The sequence below is a fragment of the Amblyomma mixtum genome, chromosome 9, assembly GCF_055824585.1.
Source record: "Amblyomma mixtum isolate Tamu chromosome 9, ASM5582458v1, whole genome shotgun sequence".
NCBI lineage: Eukaryota > Metazoa > Arthropoda > Arachnida > Ixodida > Ixodidae > Amblyomma > Amblyomma mixtum.
Genome location: NC_143020.1, coordinates 110,569,145 through 110,592,645, shown reverse-complemented (window position 1 = coordinate 110,592,645; position 23,501 = coordinate 110,569,145). Strand labels below are relative to the sequence as shown.

Below are 23,501 nucleotides of genomic sequence, written 5' to 3'. Positions count from 1 at the left end.
GTGTTTGTGCCTGTCGGGTCGTTCGGTCGCCGTGACCGAACTTGTTCGCTTGCTGGGGGCCCCCTCTTCTTTCGCGCAATCTTGCTCGGCTCGAGAGGTGGGAGAGGAGGAAGAGGCAAGCAAAGCCGGGTCTTCCGAAAGAGAGAGGGAGAGTGCATCGACGCAAAGCCTGTTTTATTGCCACTCCGTGTACGCGGTGGTGTCCCTGAGGGAAGGAGGAGGAACACGTGACCGACGCTGGCCTCCGTGATTTCGACATTCCGTTCGCGCTGGGCCTCCGATCTCTCTCTCGTGTGTGCGCTGCGTGCGAATTGGTTCGTTTGTTTTTTTGTGGGCGCTTTCGCCAGGTCTTACACCTCGATACAACGGTTACGGTGTCCCCGGGTCACGAACGAAGTGCGATTCGCGCAGAAGCGTTTATGGCCGTTCGCTGGAACGTTAAGCATTCACATTTGTAAACGTGCATGGTCCTGTGAATTATGTTCGCGTTCATAAAGTGAACTTTCCTTTCCATTACCACCTGGCTAGGCTGGCTTGCCGCTGAAGGGGAAGAACAACCTTGACTGGTCGCCCGGACGGTCGATATGCCCCTCCTAAAAATTATAGCCGAATGAAGTGTCATATACTACTACTACTACTACTGCTGCTGCTGCAACTACTGCTGCTGCTGCAGGTACTACTACTACTACTACTACTACTACTACTGCAGCTGCTGCTACTACTGCTGCTGCTACTACTACTGCTGCTGCTACTACTACTGCTGCTGCTACTACTACTGCTGCTGCTACTACTGCTGCTGCTGCTGTTGCTGCTGCTGCTGCTGCTACTGCTGCTACTGCTGCTGTTACTGCTACTGCTACTACTAAGCCGCCGTGGTGGCTCAGTGGCGGGTATTGAAGCTGAAAGACACGGATTCAATCCTGGCCGCGGCGGTCCCTTGTTGATGAAGGCGAAATTCTAGAGGCCAGTGTACTCGATGTCGGTGCACATTAAAGAACCCCAGGTGGTCGAAATTTTCCGGAGCCCTCAACTTTGGCGTCCCTCATAGCCTGAGTCGCTTTGGTACGTTAAAACCCCGCAAAATCGATCAAGTTTTCTTATAGTATACCATCACATACTGCACGAGAAAATTCTGCAGCTCATTTGCCTTATTACTTACTGCATGGTGTCCTGTCTTTCATAGGTAGTACTGCTTCCCAACGCCTTGCTCTTTATTATTTCCTCGTACCATGCTCATTAACTGTAACACGATGAATACGTATACAAATAGATGAATATAAATCAAGTACAGGTTGTGTGGAAGGAGAACCAGCAGCTCGTCTTGCTTAAGAGCGAATCTTTTCTTCCGTGTCTTCGCTAATCTTTTAATACACCACCCTGTGTATACGGCGAAAGCGACAATCTTTTCCGAGCGTGGCGCATCAGTCGGTAATCTGGGAGAGGCTGCTTTATTGCAACTAGATACGGGACAGTTTGTACGACTAGAGAAAAGGTTGGGGCGAGGAAGGGGGGGAGGGGGGGGGTGAGTAATGTTGAGGAAACAGCGTGCGAAATGTGACCACCTTCACTTTGGCGATTGCGCGGTGCTTATCCGTCCGCACACTGGAGCATGTTTTGCCGGGAGGAATTTTAGAAGAAACAGTGGAAGATGGTGACAGAAGGAAAGGGAGAACTGCATAAAGAAGGGTGCATGAGATTCAGGAAGAAACTAATCGCAAAGGTACGAGAAAAATGACACGAAGGAACTGCCAGTGAAGAAGAGGTGAAAGGGTCGGTTTCTTGCATAAAAAAAAAACTTGCTCAAACTGAAGAAGAGATCAACAGAGGGGTTTTAAAGTTATTCTCAAGGTCAACAGACATTTCCGCGAAATCTTGAGAGAATTGAAAAACTAGGAGTTTTGGTAGGAGTGAGTAAAGGAACAGAAAAAAAGCAAGAAAAGTGGAGGAAGCATCTGAGGCTCGACACAGGCGGAAGAGATCAAGAACCGGAAGTAGGCGGCGGAAGCAGAGGCGGAAAAAAGAAGCGGGTGAGGGGGAGGCGGAGTGAGGAGGAAGCAAAAGGGAAAGGAGTAGGAGTGTGAAAATGTGTAGAAGCCACAAAGAAGGCAGTGTTTACTTTTTTTTTTTTTGTGACTGACACAATGCACCGTGTCTCTCCCGACACCTCTCTGCCGTCGCGGACAGCGATCGCATCGATCTTCAGTGAATAAATCGGCCATCAAAGCAAAGCGTTGCTTATAAGCGTGAGCTTGCTTATAAGTGGCGATCTGACGGTGGTCGAGGACAATCAGTTACGGAACGATGTACACGTTTAGTAGCTATCTATAGTCAGATACAACTCAAGAAGGCAGCGGCAAATACTCCTCAAAGAAGGCCCTCAAGCCAAAAGCTTCGACCCATTCTTAAGAAGTCGTGGTTAATTCCATTGCACGGAGGCACCTGCCAGACTCCTACTGTTTCGCGCTGGACGATTAACCGTGACGTCACGAGAACGGGTCGACCCCTTTGTATAAATATCCGCCTTTGAGGGACATTCGCCGCTTTGTTCTTAAGTTGTATTCGGCTATAGGCTGGATTCGTCTTGACCCAGGTCAATAAAAAGTGGCTGTAAGTGCTTACAGCATGTTTTTTTTTTTTTTCAAATCGTGTGGTAAACGTTGTATGTTTCACAATTATAGGTGATATAGTGACACAGGACCTACATGCTGTTTACGTGCAGCTTTATGTGCTTACGAGTGTTCACATGATTCATGTGAAAGTGTGCACAACTTTGTGCCACGTGTTTAATCATCATCACCTGAACTATCACGTCAGGCTGGTTACTAGGCTAAGATCTCCAGATGTCATCGAAGAGTGTCCACTCCATTTTGGGACGCATTCACTGGCACTCGCTGGGTACTATGCGCGAGGTATTTTTGCCTAAAATATGGACTTTGGAGCAGATGACGCCGTTGTTTGCATCTGGCTTTCCTTATTTCCTCCGTGTGACGTGCAGTTAACGCAATCATTCGTTTTCCGAAAGTCAGTACCAGAATCAGTACCGGACGTTGCCTGACGGCACCACCACTTAAGCGCCCCCAGTTATAAATTTCGCCCTATCAACAGCGTGGTTTGTAGTTACTCCCGTTTACCCCAGGATAGGAATTCGACATTCGTTTTCTAACTGCGCAAAAAGATACTCCGAAGACAGTAGCGGAGAGAGAGAGAGAGAAAAAAAACCTTTAAGGAATAAAACAGATAATTAGGCCGGCGTTTCAAAATCGCTGCCATGCTACTCTGTATGGGGAAGGGAATTTGGGAGATAAATACGGGAGGAGAGCAGTGCGGAAAAGGTAAAATAAAAGACCTAAAAAGGGGAGAAGATAAAATCTGGCCATCAAATGCGAGACAGTAGCAGACGACTCCATTGTCCGTATCGCATCTGACTTTTCCCGTTTCTCATGTGGCGTGCAGCAGACCTTTTTTCCTCCTCCGGAAGTCACGTGATCAGTACCGGACGTTGTCTGACGTCACCGAGACTCCCGCATCCTCTCCCCGTGCCCGTCACTTTTGCTCGCTCTCCCCCAAAACGAATGGGCAGCTCACCCCGACTGGCGCCGGGCGGACCATGATCGATCCGGTCAGGGGGTTCCAAACCACTGCGGGACCCTCTCCTCAGGCGTTTCCCCGGAGTCCATTCCCTCTTTTTCCCTCCTGGTCCTTTTCTTATTACGCTGTGCGCATTTGTTCCCTTATATTTGGGACGCCCGCAGCTTCGAGCGCCGTTTCGAAATCGTCGCGTGTGATGGATGGACCCGCCATTATCCACTGACGCCAGGCCGAACACGTCGGAGAGCTTCGCGTGCTGCTGGTATGGTGGGGTGGGGATGTGACGTCGTCGTCTCCTGGTACGGACGGCTCGAAATGGAGCGTTGATCTGTCGTCGGCTTCTGGCGCTCTTTCTTTCGCGCCGGATTGCGGCGACACTGATTTGGGCCGATCCAGGGGCACGGGTCATTTGCCGTTAAGGCTTTTGATCGCGTTAGCACTGTCTCCCAAGGCGCCTGTGTCGTGCAAGAATGGAAGGGGTCGACGGATACCTTGACGAAGACTTCGGATTTCTTTGTCTTCTGCCCGTAGCGTTTTTTTACTGAAATGGCCTTGCTTGGAGTGTTTTTTTTTTGCAATGCCTCCCCTAACCCCTAATTCCTGCCTAGCCCCTGTAGGCTTGTCGGTATTGGAGTGATATAAATACCCAGTCTAGTTGCCATGTTCGCCAAAAGAGGGCGCAAGGACACAGCCATGCAATCCTACAGTCTTGATATCAGGCAGAAAAATGACAGAGTTGTAATGCCGTTAAACCGAGTCTGACGTGCGAAAGCACTTGGCTTCGAACTAGCTTGACTCTTGCCTAACCATTGCCTGAACTTTTCCTTCGAATTCACTTTACTCTTGCTATAGACATCACCTTACATTGTCCTCCGAGACAGTTTCTTTTAAATGCCGCCGCGGTGGCTCAGCGGTTATGGTGCTCGGCTGCTGACCCAAAAGACGCGGGTTCGATCCCGGCCGCGGCGGCTAGAATTTCTTTGGGGGAGAAATTCTAGAGGCCCGTGTGCTGTGCGATGTCAGTGCACGTTAAAGAACCCCAGGTGGTCTAAATTATTCCGGAGCCCTCCACTGCGGCGTCTCTCATTGCCTCAGTCGCTTTGGGACGTTAAACCCCATAAACCAAACCAAACCAGTTTCTTTTAAATTTTCGTACCACGTGACATTCCCCTCAACACACCGTATCCGATTCATTTAATCTCAAAGCTCGAGGTGCACATGTCATTCATCAAAGCTGGAGGCTTCAGAGACCTAGGCTATTTCAGGATTTCTCATGTAGTAGTGTTTCGCACTAAAAAAAAAAAGCGATAGTCTCTAAATGAGGATAGTCTTTATATTTCCCTTCCTATACCTGCGCTGCATATTTCCTTGGAATAAATTATATCTAGATTTATCCCTTCATTTGTTACCTGCTTTCGGAGTAGCGTCTGAATGCGATCGTGGCCTCAAGGACGCCCTGTTCGGCAGCGATAGGCGTAACATTGTTCTCGGGACCAAGGTTTTCAGGCAGCACTTAAAAAAAAAAAGCCATACGTGTATTATCCTCAGCCGGTCCTACAAAGTACTACAGTGAGACCATCCATTTCCAATATTGGGCCTATTACGTATTGTGCTTGGGTTTACGACTGCATGAAATGCGATCGATATCATCTGTGGCGTCTTCTTGGGATATTGCGTGCGCAACACGAATCGCTTAGAAGGGGTGAGAAGGTTTTTCGTCTATAATTAACTTGCGTAGGATTGGCAATTGCGAAGGATCATTGCTCTTGATCGCTATTCTGTGGAATTCTGTGGAAAGGTGAACAAACAAGCTAGAAAGAAATTTCATCCATACAGCACGAGGCAAAGATTCTGGAAGACTGGCGAAAGAAAAGAATATATACGGTGCAAAAAATGAATGTAGACAGGAACTCATTTTGCGCTTCCAGTTCGTATTTATCGACCATCGCACCCGCGTTGGTGGCTCGAAATTGCGTTTTCAACCCTCTCTTTCGCCGCCAGTCAACTATATTAAAGCACGAATAGTAACCCGAGAAGATTTGCTTTACGAAGAAATTTTTCGCAGATAGGACAAAAAAATAAGCAAAACCTCTACTAATGAAAGTTCGAGTTGGAAGGGAGGCTAGGGTAGCAAAGGCTTCCAAACTCGAAAGAACTCAAAGGCTTCCGACGACAAAGCCCTCGCTCCGGGCGTTCACATTCGTTCTCACATTTCACGTATCGAATCCTCCATACGCGCCTTTGGGGCGCCGCGCTATAACCTCACCGGGTTCCACGCTACCCGCGTTTTTTTTTTCGCGCGCTTTCCGGTCGAGCGAGCATGCGCGCGCAATTATTCGCGCGCCAATGAGGACATTGCGAAGCGCGGGAAATGCGGGCACGCACTCAGAGGCAGGTTCGTCGGTGCAAAAATGTAAGTTTGGTGGGCGTTTCCGCCCGGCACGCTATAGTATGTGCAGTTGGTTCGCTCGAATGCTCAGCGCACGCGTCATCATCTCCGATTCCCCGAGGGCATTCCCCGCTTCAGTGCGACAAGGCAAAGCCCCCTACGCCGGCCGCGCGCTTCCCTACCTCCCTAGTTCCCTTCCCCTCCCTGCCCACTGCGCTCCCATGCCGCATTTCCCTCTCTGTGACTGGGGAGCAAAGTGGTGAGAGGGAAGAGGCTTATGTGTACAGAGCTTTCCATCCCCTTTACCCTTATTTGTTCCCGTGTGTAGAGGACACTCTTCCCTTGCAGCCCTCCTTTCCCTATTTGTTCTCCCCATGGGGAGCGTTTTGGGGGACGATGCAGGTTTACGCGCTGTGGAGTGGCTCTTGCGTCGGCAGTCCCGCCGCTGTATAGTCCTGCTCCTAATCACTTCTGTTCCGTGCAGCGCAGGATTAGCCGAGCGTGTACTAAGGGAGCTAGGCTTAGAGAATTTTCTGCCGTTCATGGGACGCATGGTTTCGGGCTTTTGTCCAGTGGACAGACACTATGCTTCAAGTGTGTCACATAAAGGCTTCCGTGCTGATGACGCTTTGTTGGACTAGAGGCGTGACGTCACGAAAACTGCCGCACTTTTGCCGTAGGTGAGCTCTGGTGATTGTGAATGTGTAATTACTCTAGTCATGAAAATATACAGCACCCAGGGTGATTGTCCCAAATGCACTAGACTGAAATCAATGGTCTATAGGCCCTCTTCGTTTATGATATCGCCCTACTCCGAACACTATACGGGCCAGGTTTGCGTAGGCGCCAGGTTTATCTGGTTCTTATGAACGCAATCAGTCTGTAATACTTTTGGGTACAATTTAATTTGAATGGGGGGTGAGGGCGAGAATTTTCGCTTCCGACATACGGCACCGGCATGGCCCACAATAGAGCCTGATACTGTACGGGAATGAGTGTACGTCAAGCAGCGAATAGGCAAAAGAGCTGGCCGAAACTAATGTGCGCAAACCTAGTAGCGAGCTAAATGCTCAACAAAAACATAAACAAGAAAACAGTTTAGTCCGAAGTAAAATGTTCAGTAATCACGGATGAGGTGCATATAAATATGTATACAACTAACCATAGACGTTTCCTAAAAGAGCTAGCACGGTGGAGTGGGAATAAATTGTCGTATTAAAGAAGCTCATCACTAGGCTATAATTAACATCAGCAGTAGCAATGATGGTGACAATAATAATAATGATAATAGTATCCTGGGCGTTCACCGGTGGTCTTGCACCCTTTTTCGGTTGGCTGACTGAGAGTTCATACTAACCAAAGCTTCCGTTGCGAACATTTCTCTCTCTCTCTCTACCTTTTTCCCTCTCTTATCCTCCTCCTCCGCCTCTCTCCCCAGTTGACAAGCCTGCATCCCTTCCGTCGCGTTCCCTCGTGATTTGGGCTGACTCATCCGGGGCCTATTACGCTGGCAGGCATCATCCGCGCGCGCGCGCGTCTGGCCTAAGCGTGCACGGGGCTTATACGTACTCCGTACCGCTAAAAGCGTGCAGCGTTACGGACGCTACTCAACACTCCAGTCTATATCCTAGTACAGACCAAGTCACCCTGCTTAGCTTCGAGAACTCCCATACCGTGTTCATTTGTTGCCCGTCGAACTTGAAAGGACGCGTAATGGTGGTCTCCAACCCAGCCTTCTAATTATCGTCTGCTCAGCATGCTCAGCATCAGACGACATTGCATGCGTTGTGGATAAAATACCCTCCCAGAGCACAGTTCACGAATAGTATGTGTAATATATACACTCTATACAGAAAGGATAAAAAAGGGAGTAAGTTGTCCTCCAGAGCACTACCTTTTATATAGGCGTATTTGTGTTTAGGGTGTAGTGTATATAAGGGGTGTTGGCCTGGACAGATGAGTGACTTTCTTCAGAGGTGCCCTTTATATAGCCTCCACAGCACTGTGCGCATTCTCCAGATATTGTACACAGCCTCTTCCCTGTGGCCGGGAAGCTGCTCCCCTGGTTTGTTAAGGGTCGTCCCTAATGATGTATACTCCCCATGGTAGGGAGGATGGTGGAATCAGGCGTCTTAATTATTGCCCATTTCGGCGTCGCACCGTAATTCCCTGTCTCTAGTTAACGAACGCCACTCCCCCTGTCCCTCCCTCCTCCCCTTCTTTCCTCCCTCCCCTTTTGCGGGACACCTGAGCCGCCATTAGGGCGACATTGTTTTAGGGAAAAGCGAGTTATGCATCATCCCCCTCGTCTCGTGCGGTTGGGCTTGGGGAAGGCTTTGAGGTACACCATATATGCCGTGCATTCTTGCCACTATCTCGTCGCATGCCGGGCCGCTGTTTGTCAAGGGCGAAGTCTTTTAATGAGTGGGGAGAGCTTTGTTTGTGTGACAAGTTGGGAACGGGGAAAACCCGAGGGAATGTTGATGAACCCCGTCTGAGCCTAGTTGTAATGCAGTGAAGTCATTAGCGTGGAGACGGGTCCTGCCCGGGGCACTAATTGACGTTGAGTTTAGTGCGGTTTCGTTGGGTTTCATTTACTTGTGACGATTTACGATGGAAATGAGGGGAAATACGGGATGAAATTCAGTTGTACAGAAGAAAAAAATCTTGCCCATGTCCGCGTGCAGGTATAGTTTGTGCTCCTGTGTAGCACAAAGTGTTGAGAGAGAGAGAAAAACAGAAGGACGGAAAGGCAGGGAGGTTAACCAGGCGATAAACTACACGTGGGGAGGAGAAGAAAGGGGGGAAAAAGGAACAAGAGCGGCAACGAAATGAGTTTTTGAAGTGTCCATCGACCACTATGACAAAGTGACAGAGGGCCAACACTATTTGGAAAACCTGGCGGTAAGATGCGAGCCGTCATTTTTCCCGAATTTTGACGCATACTACTGAATTTGAATACGTTCATTCTCTTTTCTTCGAGGGGTGGATTCCTTGGGATTTAATGGCCCACTCTGCAATATACACTACGCTCTATTCCAGGCTGTATGCAAGGATGACTATGAAAGTAAGTTTTGTCGCTAATGACGCGTTCCATGGACTTTAAACTGGCGGATTTACAGTGTGCATATACTGCTATTCCTTGCCAAATACGCTTTGTTAGAGGAATATAGACACCTAATTATAGCTGCATCCTTTCTAATCCGTAATAATGCGTAAGGCATTAGAATAGATTAATCACCACTCGCTATTCGTTTGCGACCATTAAATAATGTATAATTCAGTTTCTTTTTTGATGGTGTTCCGGTTTCAACAACCGAACGATTGCTGTAAAGTGTAAAATCTGTTTGTCTCACGTGAAACATGAAAAAAAAAAGAACTCACATATATTCGGTCATGTGTCTTTTGTTGTCGTTCCAGCTTTTGAAAGAGGTTGGCTTAAGCTTTGCAGTTAATTCAAATTACGCATCCGCGATTATATTAACCTTCTCTCATGCTTCACGGTACCTAAACACTAATTACGCGTCGAAGCTATCGTTTGGTTCTTGAAACCGAAGCCGATTCAACATCAAGAAGATATTAAATTTTCAATGATTTGGCAGTCGGGAGCGAATACCAGAGGCTTGTGTATGTATACGAACGTTTAACGCATCTTTTTAAAGAGAACACACAAACAGAAATTCGGTGTCTACACTCTTCATAATCAAACAAGCCTTAGACTATCGAACTTCTGTATTACCCGACTGACTTGAATCCATTTCTTCCTTGTAGCCTCCGCTAAGCCTTACATAATTAAGTCGAGTTTCTCCTGTAATCCCGCCTTGCTCCCTTTATGTCATTCAGCGTTACGGCGAGGCTACCATTTTCAATTCCGTGAATGCGTGTTCGCTTTAGTGCGTACGGCTCGGACAAGTGAAAGCGTAGAAACAGAGATAAGACTGCTCTGAGCGTATCGATTAAGCTGGGACAAGGTTACGCGCTACTCTGGGTAATTGAAGGAGAGATAATAGAAAAAAGAAAACATTCATTCACGAGAGGAGAAGCACGTTTTATCTCTCGTCATTAAAGCCAGGGAGAGGAAACGTTGCGCCACGCTGCCTTTTATTGCGTCTTCGCAACGCACAAAAAGAATACAAAAAAAAAATCACGTTGCCCGGCTGTCCTTTCTATAGGTGTACTGTTTTGCAGCTGTGTTGTGTTTATTGTGTACAGTCTTGGTGAAAAGTATTTGATCCACATGGTTGGTCTTTTAGCTAGTGGAGGACTTTAGGGCGCTTCTTTAAAGGTGGAAAGGTACACTACGAATTCGAATACGCCTATATGGGACTAAAACCAAAGTACGCTAACCTCTAGCCCACTACCTTTTGAGCTAGAGTACAGCTTACTGCTTTTTTACCCCTTTCTACATGGAGTGTACTGAAAGGGGGGAACGAGGGTTGTCCACACCCTACAGAAATATGAACCCTATGCGGTGACGCCAGTGGTCAATTTACCACTAGGTTGAAAAGGTAAATCGTGCGTGGCCTGAAGACTTTTGATGAAGGCCGTACCTATTTTTCGTATTATGTACGCCCGCAGTCAGGACTTTAGAGAACGCAATATTAGCGAATAACCAAAGAAAGTTCATCACTGCCTTAGCATGCAGCTTAGAACAAAAAAATTGCGAGGACATTTTGGCAACTAAAGTGTTGAGAGCCGAAAGCCGAGGTCACTATGGCGGGACGACTTCCGGTGGATGGGACGTCACACCGTTCCCGTGGCTATATCGATACCCAAATTATACATCTTTCGGGGATCTTAAGTGTTAATTACACTTCATTACACATTTCTCCATCTAATCTGACTCAGATCCGACGTTTTTCCGGCCATTCTGTGACAATTTTCACTATGCCGTGACGACTGCCAGTGGATGTGATGTCACGTTGTTCCCGTGGCTATATCGACGTCCGCGCTATTTCGACGCAATTTCGATATTTTTGTCTATAATTAATTAACCAATTACTCTACAGTAATAAAACTTGGCTTCTAGGTTCATTTCTTCCTCCTCTATCTGAAGCAACTATTGGTTTTCGTCTATCTTGTTTAGTTCCCGAGTTAAATGCGTGTGGCACGCTTTGTTAACAGACGACAGTATGAGCCATTGAATGCTTTCGCCTTAATATATGATGTCTAACCGTGAGCGCCCCGAATTATAGAGTACCACTGAATCTTAAGTATGATAAGACACTGGATGCAAAAAAATTAAGTTTATTCTCCAGGGACGCGTCTCGAATCGGGCTGTACTACGCTGGCACGTTGTAATTGACGTACCCTGCCTAAAATAGAGGGCGCAAAGGGGATTAAGGTGCGTACGGCGAGAGGCAGCGATACTTAAAACTGCTGCCAGGTTTTTACAGCCTCTCGTAAAAATACGGCGCGCCCGGAATTCCTGGCGGATCGAACTGCAGAGCATTAGTGTTACAGGCGAGGCGATCGAGGACGTTCAGCACGGTTTCATGCACGTCGGAGCGCACTCAGTTGTCTGAATAGATAATCAAGGTACCGCATTTACACGCACCGAAGCGGATGATATCTTACCCGGCGCTCCCACGTATTTCACGGCTGTAGAAAGTTGTCGTTGCCCAAGTTAGTGATGTCCGATTTTTTCGTTCTTGATAGCAACCTAGGTCAAAAATGGCCGGCATTTAGTTGGGATAACGCACGCACGACATACGGAGGTTATGGGTTCGGATTCCACCAGCAACTCGCGTCTTTTTTGTCTTTTTTTACTGTCTGCAAACTAATCATCTATGCGGAATGTTCACACAGCTAATTCTTTATGCAGTCAGCAGCACCATTAAAAAAGAGCAAAAATTAACGTTCCTGTATGCTTTCCTTGGCTTCAATTACTGGTAGCTCCTTTGCTGTTCATATTTTAACATATCCTAAATGTGCGTAAAAGGCACGTACACACAAACGCTTTTCTGTGCCTTCATTAAAGTCTTTCTCTCTAATATATGCCGTGTTTTTTCTCTTCCTGAATTTTAGTTATCACTTTTTTTCGCCGCACAGTTCTTAGCCTAGTTTCAATCAAATAAGCTGCTAAACAGCAAACGAAGAAACAAACAAAGAGCAGACGAAGATGCATCTTAAGCAAAGTTCTGGAAGCGTAAACCTAGAAAAAAAATGTTTGAAATAAATAAACAAACACGATCCTGGCTCCCGCTATGTGAAGGGTATAAGGAAGCCTAATTAGTTCTCTGGAGCCTAATCCCTCCGACTTAGGCGCACGCCGGCCTCACTAATCTCAAGACATGTGCCCGCGCAGATTTCGCACGCAGTGCTCGAGGTCAAGAAGTATCCCCCCCCCCCCCCCCCCTCCCCATAAAAAAAGAGAGACGTTCAAGAGCAAAATCACCTTCGAGTTACGAAATAAGACATGCCCTGTGAGGCTTCTACTACATGTACACGTTGAGCGAGTTGGCCGTCTTGTTAGCATACATGCGTTGGCGAAAGAGAACCGGGTGTTCCTTCAGCAAGCTGTGCCGGGTCTTCGCGCAGCAGATGCCTTCCTGCTCCGTGAGGGAGAGAGGGATGCGTCAGGAGGAGGAGAGACGAAAAGCCGCCATCCGACGGCGCGGAGCGGCCGAGGGTTTTAATGAGCATCGTAAGCCGGGGAAAAGTGAACGCGGCGCACACACACAGGGGGCTTCCTTCCTCATCAACGCAACAGAGAGAGGAAGAGGGTGAGGAGGAAGAGGAAGGAAAGCGAGGCAGTGGAGGAGGAGGAGGAGGGGGATGTGAGGTAATAGAAGGAAGGGAACGGAGCTGAGAGGAGAGGGTAGCACGAAGCCTGGTGTGGCGGCGTGACAGCGAATTAACCGCCGGCCAGACCAACCGACGTGCATAAAAAAAAAAAAAAGAGAACAGCAAGGAATCTATGCAACGAGGTGTAAGGGAAGGTAGGCAGGCAACCTGGGGTTGTGGTTTGAGGTGGCTGAGCATAAAAAAAAAGAGAACAAGGAATCTATGCAACGAGCTGTAAGGGAAGGTAGGCAGGCAACCTGGGGTTGTGGTTTGAGGTGGCTGAGCATAAAAAAAAGAGAACAAGGAATCTATGCAACGAGGTGTAAGGGAAGGCAGGCAACCTGGGGTTGTGAGTTGAGGCGGCGGAGCTAGAAACCAAAATAAGCCCCGAAAGGTTGCGGCGGGACCGAAAACGAATCTCTCTCTCTGCCTTCCCAGAGGAAAGAACAAAAACAAAACAACAGGAATAAACTAAACCTGTGCCATATCACAGAAGAAGGTGCCTATGGTGGTCGTGGCGCCACAGCCGACTAGGCTTTCCGTGACTTTGCACCGCTTTTCCTTCTCGCAGACACGGGGGAGAAGACCAGTTTCGGTTTTGGCGCGCTGCGTTCTTCATCTTGGCTTTCAGTTTTATTATTACCGCTGTTGTTGCTCCCGCGCGCCACGGCGGCTGCGGAGTCGATGTGGCCTACGAGGAATGCGGCGAGGAGGTTGAGAAGAAGGGCGGGGAAGATGGTCCTCCTCATCAACTCCTCCCTCTCTGTCTCTGAGGGTATCGGAAGGTGCGGAGCACTCTTGCGGGCTTCCCTGAGGGAGCGGAAACATGTCTTCGTGGTTCGCGAATGGTTTCCAAGTGCGGCGGGTGTGTCTCCTGATTTTTCTTCACCCCCCCGCGGCGCTTACTCAACACTAGTCGCGCACTAATTGAGTGCAGTTAGCCGCATGTACCGGCGTAGAGGGTGTTGAACCGAGGGAAATGGTCGAGTTTCGCGAGGGGTTACAAAGTTAAAGATAGGCAGAGGAGGCAAATGAGTGTATCACTCTTAACTGGAATACGCCTATCTGGGAGTAAAAAGGAAGTAATCTGGTTTGGTTTATTGGGTTTTAACGTCCCAAAGCAACTAAGGCTATGAGGGACGCCGTAGTGGAGGGCTCCGGAAATTTCGACCACCTGGGGTTCTTTAACGTGCACTGACATCGCACAGTACACGGGCCTCTAGAATTTCGTCTTCTGTCCTCCAGCGCACTTTAGAACGCTTACTCCTTTTCACTCCTTTCTGCTCAGAGTACGGTGAAGAGCAGTTGATGAGTGGCGAGTTGCAGGTCTTTGAGGGTCTTTTTCTGTTCTTACGATAACTTTCGGAGGAGAGTTCTTCGGGGGTCCACTGAACGCGGTGCAAGGACGGAATGTCATGCGCCGGTAGCTGGGGCCAAAAATGTCTGGGAGCTTTTGTTTTGTCGCTGCCATATATGGTTATTTCTCTGCATGGTGTAGACGGCGTTATTGGTTTATGTGGTGACCAGGGACTTGAGCGTTTTCCCCCAGCTCAACAAGAAGGCCATCGGGGTGGGCCCGGGTCGTATGGTTTCTGCGGACCGTTGGAAAGATTTTTTTTACAGTTCTTGTATAGTGTATGGAGAGTCCACTGAAATTCACCGCAGCGGTGGCCTTGTGGTTTGAGGATCCCCCTCATATGCGGGAGATGCGATACCCAGTGCTGCCGGGTACCCACCGGTGATACAATGGGTACAAGCTTTCTCCTGGCCTGTTGCTTGTCTCTTTTAGGGCAAATGCTTTGGAAATGGGTTCTTGACCGCACCTTGTGTAGACTAAAACTGCCATGTGCCGTAGCTCTCTATGGCCAAAGCTGCCAATGATCCAGTTAAAATCTATCATTATCGTGTATTGAAGTTCTCTAAGGTGAATGCTTGCTGTCCAGTGTGTGCCATCAGCGGCCATGTGGTCCATGTGGGCTCTAGAATGTCCACCCTCTGCCAAAACGATTGCAACGCTTTCACCGTTCGCTTTGCTAGATAGTTATCTGTGTTTTGTTCCAACGGTTTTAGTCAGTAGTTTGTTTGACGTCGTTTAGCTTGTGCGCTTCCGCTCTTACATGTTCCCGTGCTGCTACTAGTCCTGAGGCACCAACAGTGAGCACGTCTTCGCCACAGATGGTTGATCTTCGAGATGGGCCCTCTTACCATGGTAGACCGTGCAGTATCTTAATCTTATTCTATTAGTTTATCGCATATTCCATCTGTCTTCGTGACTCGATGTTTGCAAGGAGGGCCCTCAACTTGTTCCTGTCCTGGGTTTTATCCCCTGTCCGGACATTAGAGTATCCACTTCAAATCCATTTTGCCGCACTGTAGTAAGAACCATAGGAGCCACGCCATCACGGCTTCTTTCGCGAACTTCTACATCACAGGCAGCTGACTGGTGTCTTCGCGCTTGCATGTGCAGCGCTCGCAGCGGTGCCTTCAATTAGCGAGACGCTGCGCCCTCTCACCCCGACCGGAGCCATCGACGGGCAATGGAGAAGTTGGAGGGAAGCAGAATTAATGGCACTGCCGACAGGGGGCGCGCGTTCACCGGCAGCCGTGTCTAGTATCCTCGGTCTTCGAATTCTGTGCAGCCAAGCGGAAACTGACAAAGCCCGAACAAGGCTGCCGGCTCGCTGTGATGGCGCAATGGCGTAATGCCCACAACGAGGAAGTCAACTAGAGATTCCTCTTAGGAGCACAGTGGCGGGCGCATTGGGAACTGGAAAGGCCCCCGTAATTTGAAAACTGGCAGTGTCGAAATCTCATTGGGATGAGACAGGTCGTAGCGAATCGTAGGAAGGCGTCGTCAATCCCAAAGGGCTACGCAGGCGCGGTGAACATGGCCTGCCTAATGGTCCGGTGCGTTCCTTGAAAATCTGCGAGTTGTAGAGTAGCTTTCTAACGAGCCAATAATCACGCTGAACGCCCTGAGCGCATTAGACTAACACAGACCTTTAGCTCGCTTCGAGTTTTCGATCACTGTATAGTCTCACTCTGCCAAAGTATGCTCTCTAGTCTGGCGATGGTGTCGGGTTGAATCCGCGGACCAAGACCACCTCTAGTCTGGTGATGGTGACGGATTGAATGTGCGGACCTCTAGTCTGGTGATGGTGACAGATTGAATGTGCGGACCAAGGCCACCTATAATCTGGCAATTGTGCCGAAATGAATCAGCGGACCAGGGCTGATTTTGTTTCAAATATGTGGGTTTTGTATGCGTGAAAAAAAAAAAAAATCCTGTGTAGCTAGTCCTTTTCAGAGTCATAGACTGCTTCGGGTCAACCTTTGCGCAAGGATAATCCGTCATGCTTCTTCTTTTTGGGTCTGGACCAGCATCATGGACCATATTGTTGTAACAGGTCATCATATATTTGTACCTCTGCGGTTTGTAGCGACCACTTGTGACACCAGCGATAGTCCACTGAGCGCAATGTCATTCGCTGGTTGACCCATCAAAGTCTGGAGCGATCAGTGACCAGAAGGCCATTGAATGAAGGCCATTGAACAGAATCGTTTCAGAGCAGGGACGCAGGTTCAGCTTTGGCACCAATGCACGGAACTTGTATGACAGAATTAGACCGCCCACCGGGGGTTGGGCTGGTGGGGGTTGCCGGACTAACTCTGAAATTTTTCTTTCGGCAACGCTATAGGGTTTCCTCCCATGGATTACGAGCTGGGCCAACTGCGAGGAGAATTTTCGCCAAGTACGTACGCGGCTGAGCTTGAACTGAGGTAGCTGCCTTTTGTAAGCTTCACCCGTGTGTGTCATGCAACGCCCCCTTCCAATATTCTTCGTCGCCCCCTCTTCTGCTTCCAGTCGCTGTTCTGAACCCGAAGTTCTCTCGCGGTCTTGCCTTGAAGAGGAATTGCTTTCCGATTTGGGCAGGAACTTGCTGGCTGCCTCGGCTGGTCTTGATGAGAATCTAAGAGCTGGACCGTGATTTGGGCTGCGTTCCTCGCTTCTGCTGACATCTAATCGGGGGCTTGGAGATTGTGGAAGTCTTCCGTTTTTATCTGCTTTCGTTGTTGCTTGCTCTGAAGATTGCATACTGTGCGGTATCTTACAGTTTAGCTGTTTAAATGTGTGTGCGTGTGTGTGCTTTGTAGACTCTTGCAGTGCAAAATGCACCTTCTTTATGCTTCTTTCGTTGAGCTTCATTTACTCGCCCCACGCGGTTTGCCAGGTATGCAGTTTCACAGCGCTGGCGTTTGTTTATCTGGCTGTTTGCCTTTTTCATACTTTCCTAGCTTTTTACCAGCTGACTGGAACTTCCTTAACTGACTGCCAACAGCATGGTAGGGTCACTGAGAAGAATAAATGAGGCACTCTGTGGAACCAATGTTCAGTTGGGTAACTATTCACCTCTTACACTGGCAATGTGTCACATTCATCAGTGGTGCGCAGATAAAAGTACGAAAAAATCACCGCCAATTGCTCGATTCGAGGTTACACTGAAATTTCGGATTTAGTTGTTTATAAACCGAGCTGCAGGAAAGTAAAGCTGAAAGATTTCTTTTCACCATACCTCGGGAAAGTGTGTCGTCGCGCATGCGTGGTCTTACCTCATTGGCGTGCAAGAAATTGGCGAAGTTTTTTTCTTCTTGTTTTATTGTTTGCTCTGTTCCCGATAGCAAACCGCTTTGGTTCAGCGGGCGTACCGAAAGTCTTGTTGGCCAAGCAAAAATGTAAACGGGAAAGAACTGCTGGCTGTGAGTGGTCTAAGTAAGCGAAAAAATAGCAAAATGAAAACAGATGGAGAAGTGCAGGTCATCAGATAGAATATCGGGGCTGTGCCTGACAACATACCTCCCTCTCTACTTATCTCATTCTGTAAAAAGGGTCTGCGCATAAGACTGCAGGAGCCAAGTGATGGAAGTTCACTTTCACCCTTAACAAACTCTGCGGGGGGTTCGCGTTCGCCCTCTTTCCCCCTGCACCACAACTTTCCCACATACCGGCCGTGCCTGCCCCCTGCCGTGAAGTTTAGGAGCGCCCAGTGCGTTCGGTTCTTTGAGGTTCCGACGGCATTGCTTTTCTCTTGTTCTTCGAACCTTGCGTGCATCTCACCGCGACGCTAACGATATGCTTGCGCACTGCTTCTGCCCCTGACAGGCCCTGGTGGAGAAAAAAGTTATTGCGTCGATAAAATGAGGCGAGCGGGGCGCAGGGTCGCGTGAAGGGCCATGTATTCCATCGGGCCAGTGTAAAACGCGAACGCGTTTTTTTTTTTTTTTACGCGTTGTTACTCGATGCCGTGGCGGGTGACACAGATGCGCAAACCAGATCCTTTAAGTTAACCCGCGTTAATCGTGGGGCATGGTACAGGGGGCATGAATCACGCCACCTAGCTGTTTCCGAGGGTGAACTAGGAAAACGGAAGAAAAGACGTTTTTTTTTTTTTTTTTTGTCGTTTGGTATAAATCGTTTCGCCCTTAACTTTGGCCCTGTACAGCCTGCCAAGCATCCCAACGCTCTTGTTAGCTTCAGTTGCTTATGCACTCTATAAAACCCAACGATCTGGTCTCGTAGCCATAAACGGGCTCTGCGTAATTTCTGACTGTTTCATTTCTCTCTTGCGCTCTAATAATCGCATACATAAGTGAACACATCTGTTTTTATGTTCTCTCTGGGCTGAAACACTTCTCTTTTTTTTTCGCAAAAATGTCACAATCGATTGCGCAATTCGTATTTCGTGTCACAGTGATTCTTAGTTTTGTAACTGGCAGGACATCAGAACTGTGATGACATCAGTGAGTGTTTTTTTCCGCCGCTGTATTGTTGTGCGAAACAGATTAGCACAGCGCAACGGAACGAGGAAAAGATAGAAGAAACAGGACGAAACACAGGACGGGCGCTGACTACCAACTCTTTATTGCGTCTTTATTGCGTATTGTTGGCCTTCGTGCTTTACGCTCTGTTATTCATACTATGGGAGTCTAAAGAAAGTGAACCGAATGACAATGTGTCTGCTTTTATGACGCTCCTATTACTGTTTCTTCTCGCCTGGACCCTCGCCCTTTCACAGAGGCCAAGATCCTCGGTCCGTGGCCACAACAGTCAACTGCCATCACGGCTTACAAGGCACTCTTTCGCTTTTTGAGAATGACTGCCTTAATTGACAGACTGTGATTATTTCCCTTTACTTCTCTTTTTCCTCTTTAATTCCCCTCATTCCCTTCCCCTGTGCAGGCTAGTCAACCGGAATCCTTTCTGGTTAACATCCCTGCCTTTCTCTCTCTCTCTCTCTCTCTCTCTCTCTCTCTCTCTCTCTCAAACTGTTCACTCGACGCATCCAGTCGACCTTGTGATTTTATGAAATGGTCATCACTAGTGTACTGCGGCAATGGCAGGTCGCCTCTTCGCTCGTAGAAAAGCTCTCCCTTTAGTATAATATTCACATTTGAAATCCTTTAAATCTAATAAACAGATTAGGACTAGCTTTATATCTTTATCTCTAGTCCACTTAGACAACTATACCCCGCCTTGCCAGACTTTATACGAGCCAACCTTGAGGTCCGTCACCAGGGCCACAATGATATTTGTCTTCCATGACTAACACCCCCGCTTGGATCTGTTTCAAGAAACACATTCTGTGCCAGACCTTCTGCGAAAAGGACCTTTCGCAACGTCGGGAGGTGGCGTAACGTCCGCGAAACCCACTTTCGCAAGTTGCTCTGCTGCATCCGTACATAATTAGTCACTTTCCCGGTCCTTATTATACCGCTGTTCGGCTATAATGGCGAAACCTCGTGAGAATTAATGCTCGGTGATGTGAGTAACTTCGGCTCAGCCATCGCTGGGTCGCCGCTTTTTGATATTCGGATTCATTTTAGTGCTGGCTAGTCGGGAGCTGGTTGGAGCAGACGACGAACAAACGCACAAGGAGTTTAGAGAGAGAGCGGGGGGGGGGGGGGGGGGGTGTAACATTACAGTAGAGCTAATGGTCTAATCCTGTGAAGATTAATCGGCGTTGACGTAACTGGGGCAGCGAGATTGTTAGCTGCTTTTCGCAATGAGAATTCATTTTTTTATTATTATTTACTGACTTTTGCGGCGCTAAACAAAGATGGCGACCAGTGCTCGTTGGCGCAGACGGCAAAAAAAAATGCACAGGGGGCGGGGGCATAGCCACTAAAGTTGTGAAATATAACGATATAGTGTAGGCAACTTCGCATGGCATCTCTTGTCCGCTCCTTTTTGCTACCCGGTTTCATATTAGCGCCGCTTACTCGTGCGCCGCACGATTGTAACAAACATGGCGTCGGAGCCCCGTTGGAGCAGACGACAATGAAACCCGGATACATACTGCCAGCAAATGACGCAAGCCGGTGAAAAATAACATTGGCGAAAATAACTTCGGTGTTGTCATCGCTTGTCCACTGTTTTCTACAATTCGAATTCATTTCGGGCCTGCTTACTGACATTTGTGACGCGTATAACAAACATGGCGTCGGGAGTCGGTCGGGGCAGACGACAAAGAAAAGCGCAGAAATGGAGGAGGGATGGAAGAGACGCCGCTGGCGCTGTCGCATATAGGCCTGCGTTTTATCACGCGCTCGCATGCGGAGTTTGAGCCGCGCCGACCGGGCTCGCATCGTCCCTCGCAAGAGCCCAGAGGGCCTAACTCTGCTGCGGCGGTGATTTGTTTCCTCTCTGGCCGTCGGCAAACACTTACAAAGGGCGAATAAAGAGCAAACGAGAGAAAGTCGTGCGAACGAAAGTGCTCCCGCTGTTCGCGCCTCTGACACTCGGCGATAGAGGGCGCTGCTCAGTACTACCACTCTCCCCCATATCCCCCTTTCCTTTCTCACTTGCTTTTGTATTTGCCTCCCCAACCGTGGCTCTCTTTAGCAATCCAACCAAGCGAGACGGATGTATAGGCGAGCGGTAGAGGGCGCCAGTTTTGGAACCCTTTGAATCGACGTTACGTAATCATAGTTCTATATGTATTACGGCTTCGCTCTTTTCTCTCGAATTCCTAGAGAGAAGCAAGAAGTGAAAAGATAAAAAAAGATGTTTAATGTGGCGTAATGACGCTCCCGCACGAATTCGCGAGCCGAGGCGGATGTGAGCGGGTTGCTTTGGCCCGCTGTAGAGCTTGATGTTCTTTCGAGTGCCCTCTGATGACCCCGCGCCTTTTGAACTCCTCCGAAGAGCCCGCGTGTAGATCGAGAATGATGGTCGGGATGCAGTCATCCGAGGTGACGATCGAGTCATCGCGGCGTAACGGGGGAGACGATTCCTCTTCCCGCCTGATTTTCTTGTTCCGTGACGGTGGTTTTAGCGGGATTCCAGCTGTATTTCGTAACTAAAAGAAAAGGTAAAATAGTAAAAAGGGGGAAGAAAAGAAGGAAGGGAGGCAGGGAAGAAAGGAAAAAAATAAAGAAAAGGAAGAAGAAATTAAGAAAGAAGGAAAAGAAGAAGCGGACGACGTCACTAAGCCTCTCCTTTGTTCCGTGGCTACGATATCTTACGAAAGATAATTTATGACAGTTTCTATTCACTGCGGTCACAATGTTAGCGGTCAGCAGGAAAGGTGATGCTGCAATAGTAGGTGCGGAGGAGTATATTCTTAGGAACCTTTCCTTGATTCATTTTTTCTTCTTTGCCTATTTTCCCTTTGGTGAGCCTGGCCGCTGGTACCGCAGTCGACAAACGATATTACTTGCTGGCGTCAGCGGTGACGTCACAGGCATTTGCGACCAGAGATTTTTTAATAATTTTACTGCGGTTGCGCAGTTCCGAATCGAAATGCGGCCTTGAACTGCGGCGAACTTGTGGACGCTAGCAGACTGAGGTACCGCCCCGCCCCCTATGAGCTATGCAATCCATCGCGGTGGCGCAGTGGTTATGGTTTTCGGCTGCTGACCCGAAAGACGTGGGTTCAATCCCTGCCGCGGCTATCTCATTTCGATGAAGGCGAAATGCTAGAGGTCCGTGTACTGCGCGATATCAGCTAGTGCACGTTAAAGAACTGCAGGCGGTCGAAATCATCCAGAGCCCTCCACTACGGCGTCCCCCATCGCCGAAGTCGGTTTGGGACGTTGAACGCTATAACAACCAAACCAAAATCAAGCCTATGAGATACGCCTTCGAATACCGGTGGCGCTCTGAGAAGCAATTAAGGTCGAGCTTCCCTTGATAGTTCACATGAACGCCGTACACGGTATGCGTGACAGGAAACGCGGGTATATTTAGACTCTCCGAGGAGTGTCAACAGTCCGGTCAGAGCCCGCAGTGTCCCCGCTAGAGATGCAACCGATAAAACCAGATGGGCGGCGATAGCTAAATCTGACTGCTGTCCTATAACGAGGATCACTAACCCGAACGAAGGGAAATCCACGCGCTGATTGCAGGACCACCGACGGACTCGAAATGAACACTGTTGATCCTGCCTTATGAGGAACCCGAAATAACCACGGTCCCGTCGAAGGGTTGCACGGCAACGCCCTGCCTGCCTGCACCACCTCCGAAAGAACTCGCCCCCGACGCGTTAATTGAGCGTGCGAGAACTTTCACTTCGGGGATTTTTTTTTCCCCGTCAGCGGGGGGCGACAAAGGTGCTACCAAAACGGGGTCAGCTCCAGCAGTGCTCCGTTATACCACTTACTGGCCGCTGGCGCTGGCTGCGTTGTCCGGCCGTGCATAGTTGCTCGGTCCGAAGCAACAACGGCGGATGGCCCCCGGCGGAGTTCGTGTGAGCCACCCGCGGACCCAATTTGAAGCGGCGGCCCGCGCCGCCGGCGGACGCCGTCGATGACCCTTTCCTTCCGCCCCACGGGATCACGGCGGTAGAGGAAGTACCGTATCGACGCGGATTGAACTGGCCCTCGAGATTCGTTTAAGCAAGGTGGCAGTGGAGGAGGATGCGGTAAGGTGAGAACTTGATGCAAGATTCTTGAAAAGTTTTATGGAGATTTAACGTCCCTAAAGCGACTCAGGCCATGAAGGATACCGTAGTGAAAGGCTCCGGAAATTTCATGCAAGATGCTTGAAAATGTTTGAGGTTCAGCGTCCCAAAGCGACTCAGGCTATGAAGGAAGCCGTAGTGAAGGGCTCCGGAAATTTCATGCAAGGTGCTTGAAAATGTTTATGAGGTTCAGCGTCCCAGAGCGACTAGGGCTCTGAAGGACGCCGTAGTGAAGGGCTCCGGAAATTTCATGGAAGATTCTTGAAAAGGTTTATGAGGGTTTAACGTCCCAAAATGACTTAGGCTATGCGAGACGCCATAGTGAAGGGCTCCGGAAATTTCGGCCACCTGGGGTCTTTAACATGCACTGACATCGCACAGTACACGAGCTTCTAGAATTTTGCTTTCATCGAAATTCAACCGCCGTGGCCGGGATCAAACCCGCGTCTTTCGGGTCAGCAGCCGAGCGTCATAACCACTGAGCCACCGCGGCGGGTACTCCTTTATCGTAACTACTGCGTTTCAGAAATGTGGCAAAAAAAGGAACACGCCAGGTAACTTCAAAGTAATCTAGTTAAGCTGTGGGAAGTGAGAGTGAGATCCTAAAATTGACAGTGAAAAATATTATTATAGGGATTCCTTGCTCATCACTGAGAGCACCAACTAATCACATACTGATATGACGGACGGGCACCATTAAGGCTTTTGTCTTCATACTGGAGAACTGCCCATTTACTCCACTGCGCTAAGGAAGCGCGTGCATTAGTCGCAGCATTATC

At 48.8% G+C, this 23,501-nt stretch overlaps 1 protein-coding gene across 8 annotated transcripts in view; it reads left to right on the top strand.

The window, feature by feature from the left end:
- Prosap (SH3 and multiple ankyrin repeat domains prosap) overlaps nucleotides 1–23,501 on the top strand; it is a 207,351-nt gene that overhangs the window by 81,422 nt on the left and 102,428 nt on the right. The window contains exon 1 of one of the 8 annotated variants that reach the window (XM_089561354.1): nucleotides 16,346–16,515. The exons of the other annotated variants lie outside the window; for them this stretch is intronic. Within the exon in view, the coding sequence (XP_089417480.1) occupies nucleotides 16,361–16,515 (155 nt within the window). The 5' untranslated portion in view covers nucleotides 16,346–16,360. Of the gene's footprint in view, nucleotides 1–16,345; nucleotides 16,516–23,501 lie in introns of those variants that run through there. 8 annotated transcript variants of the gene reach the window in all.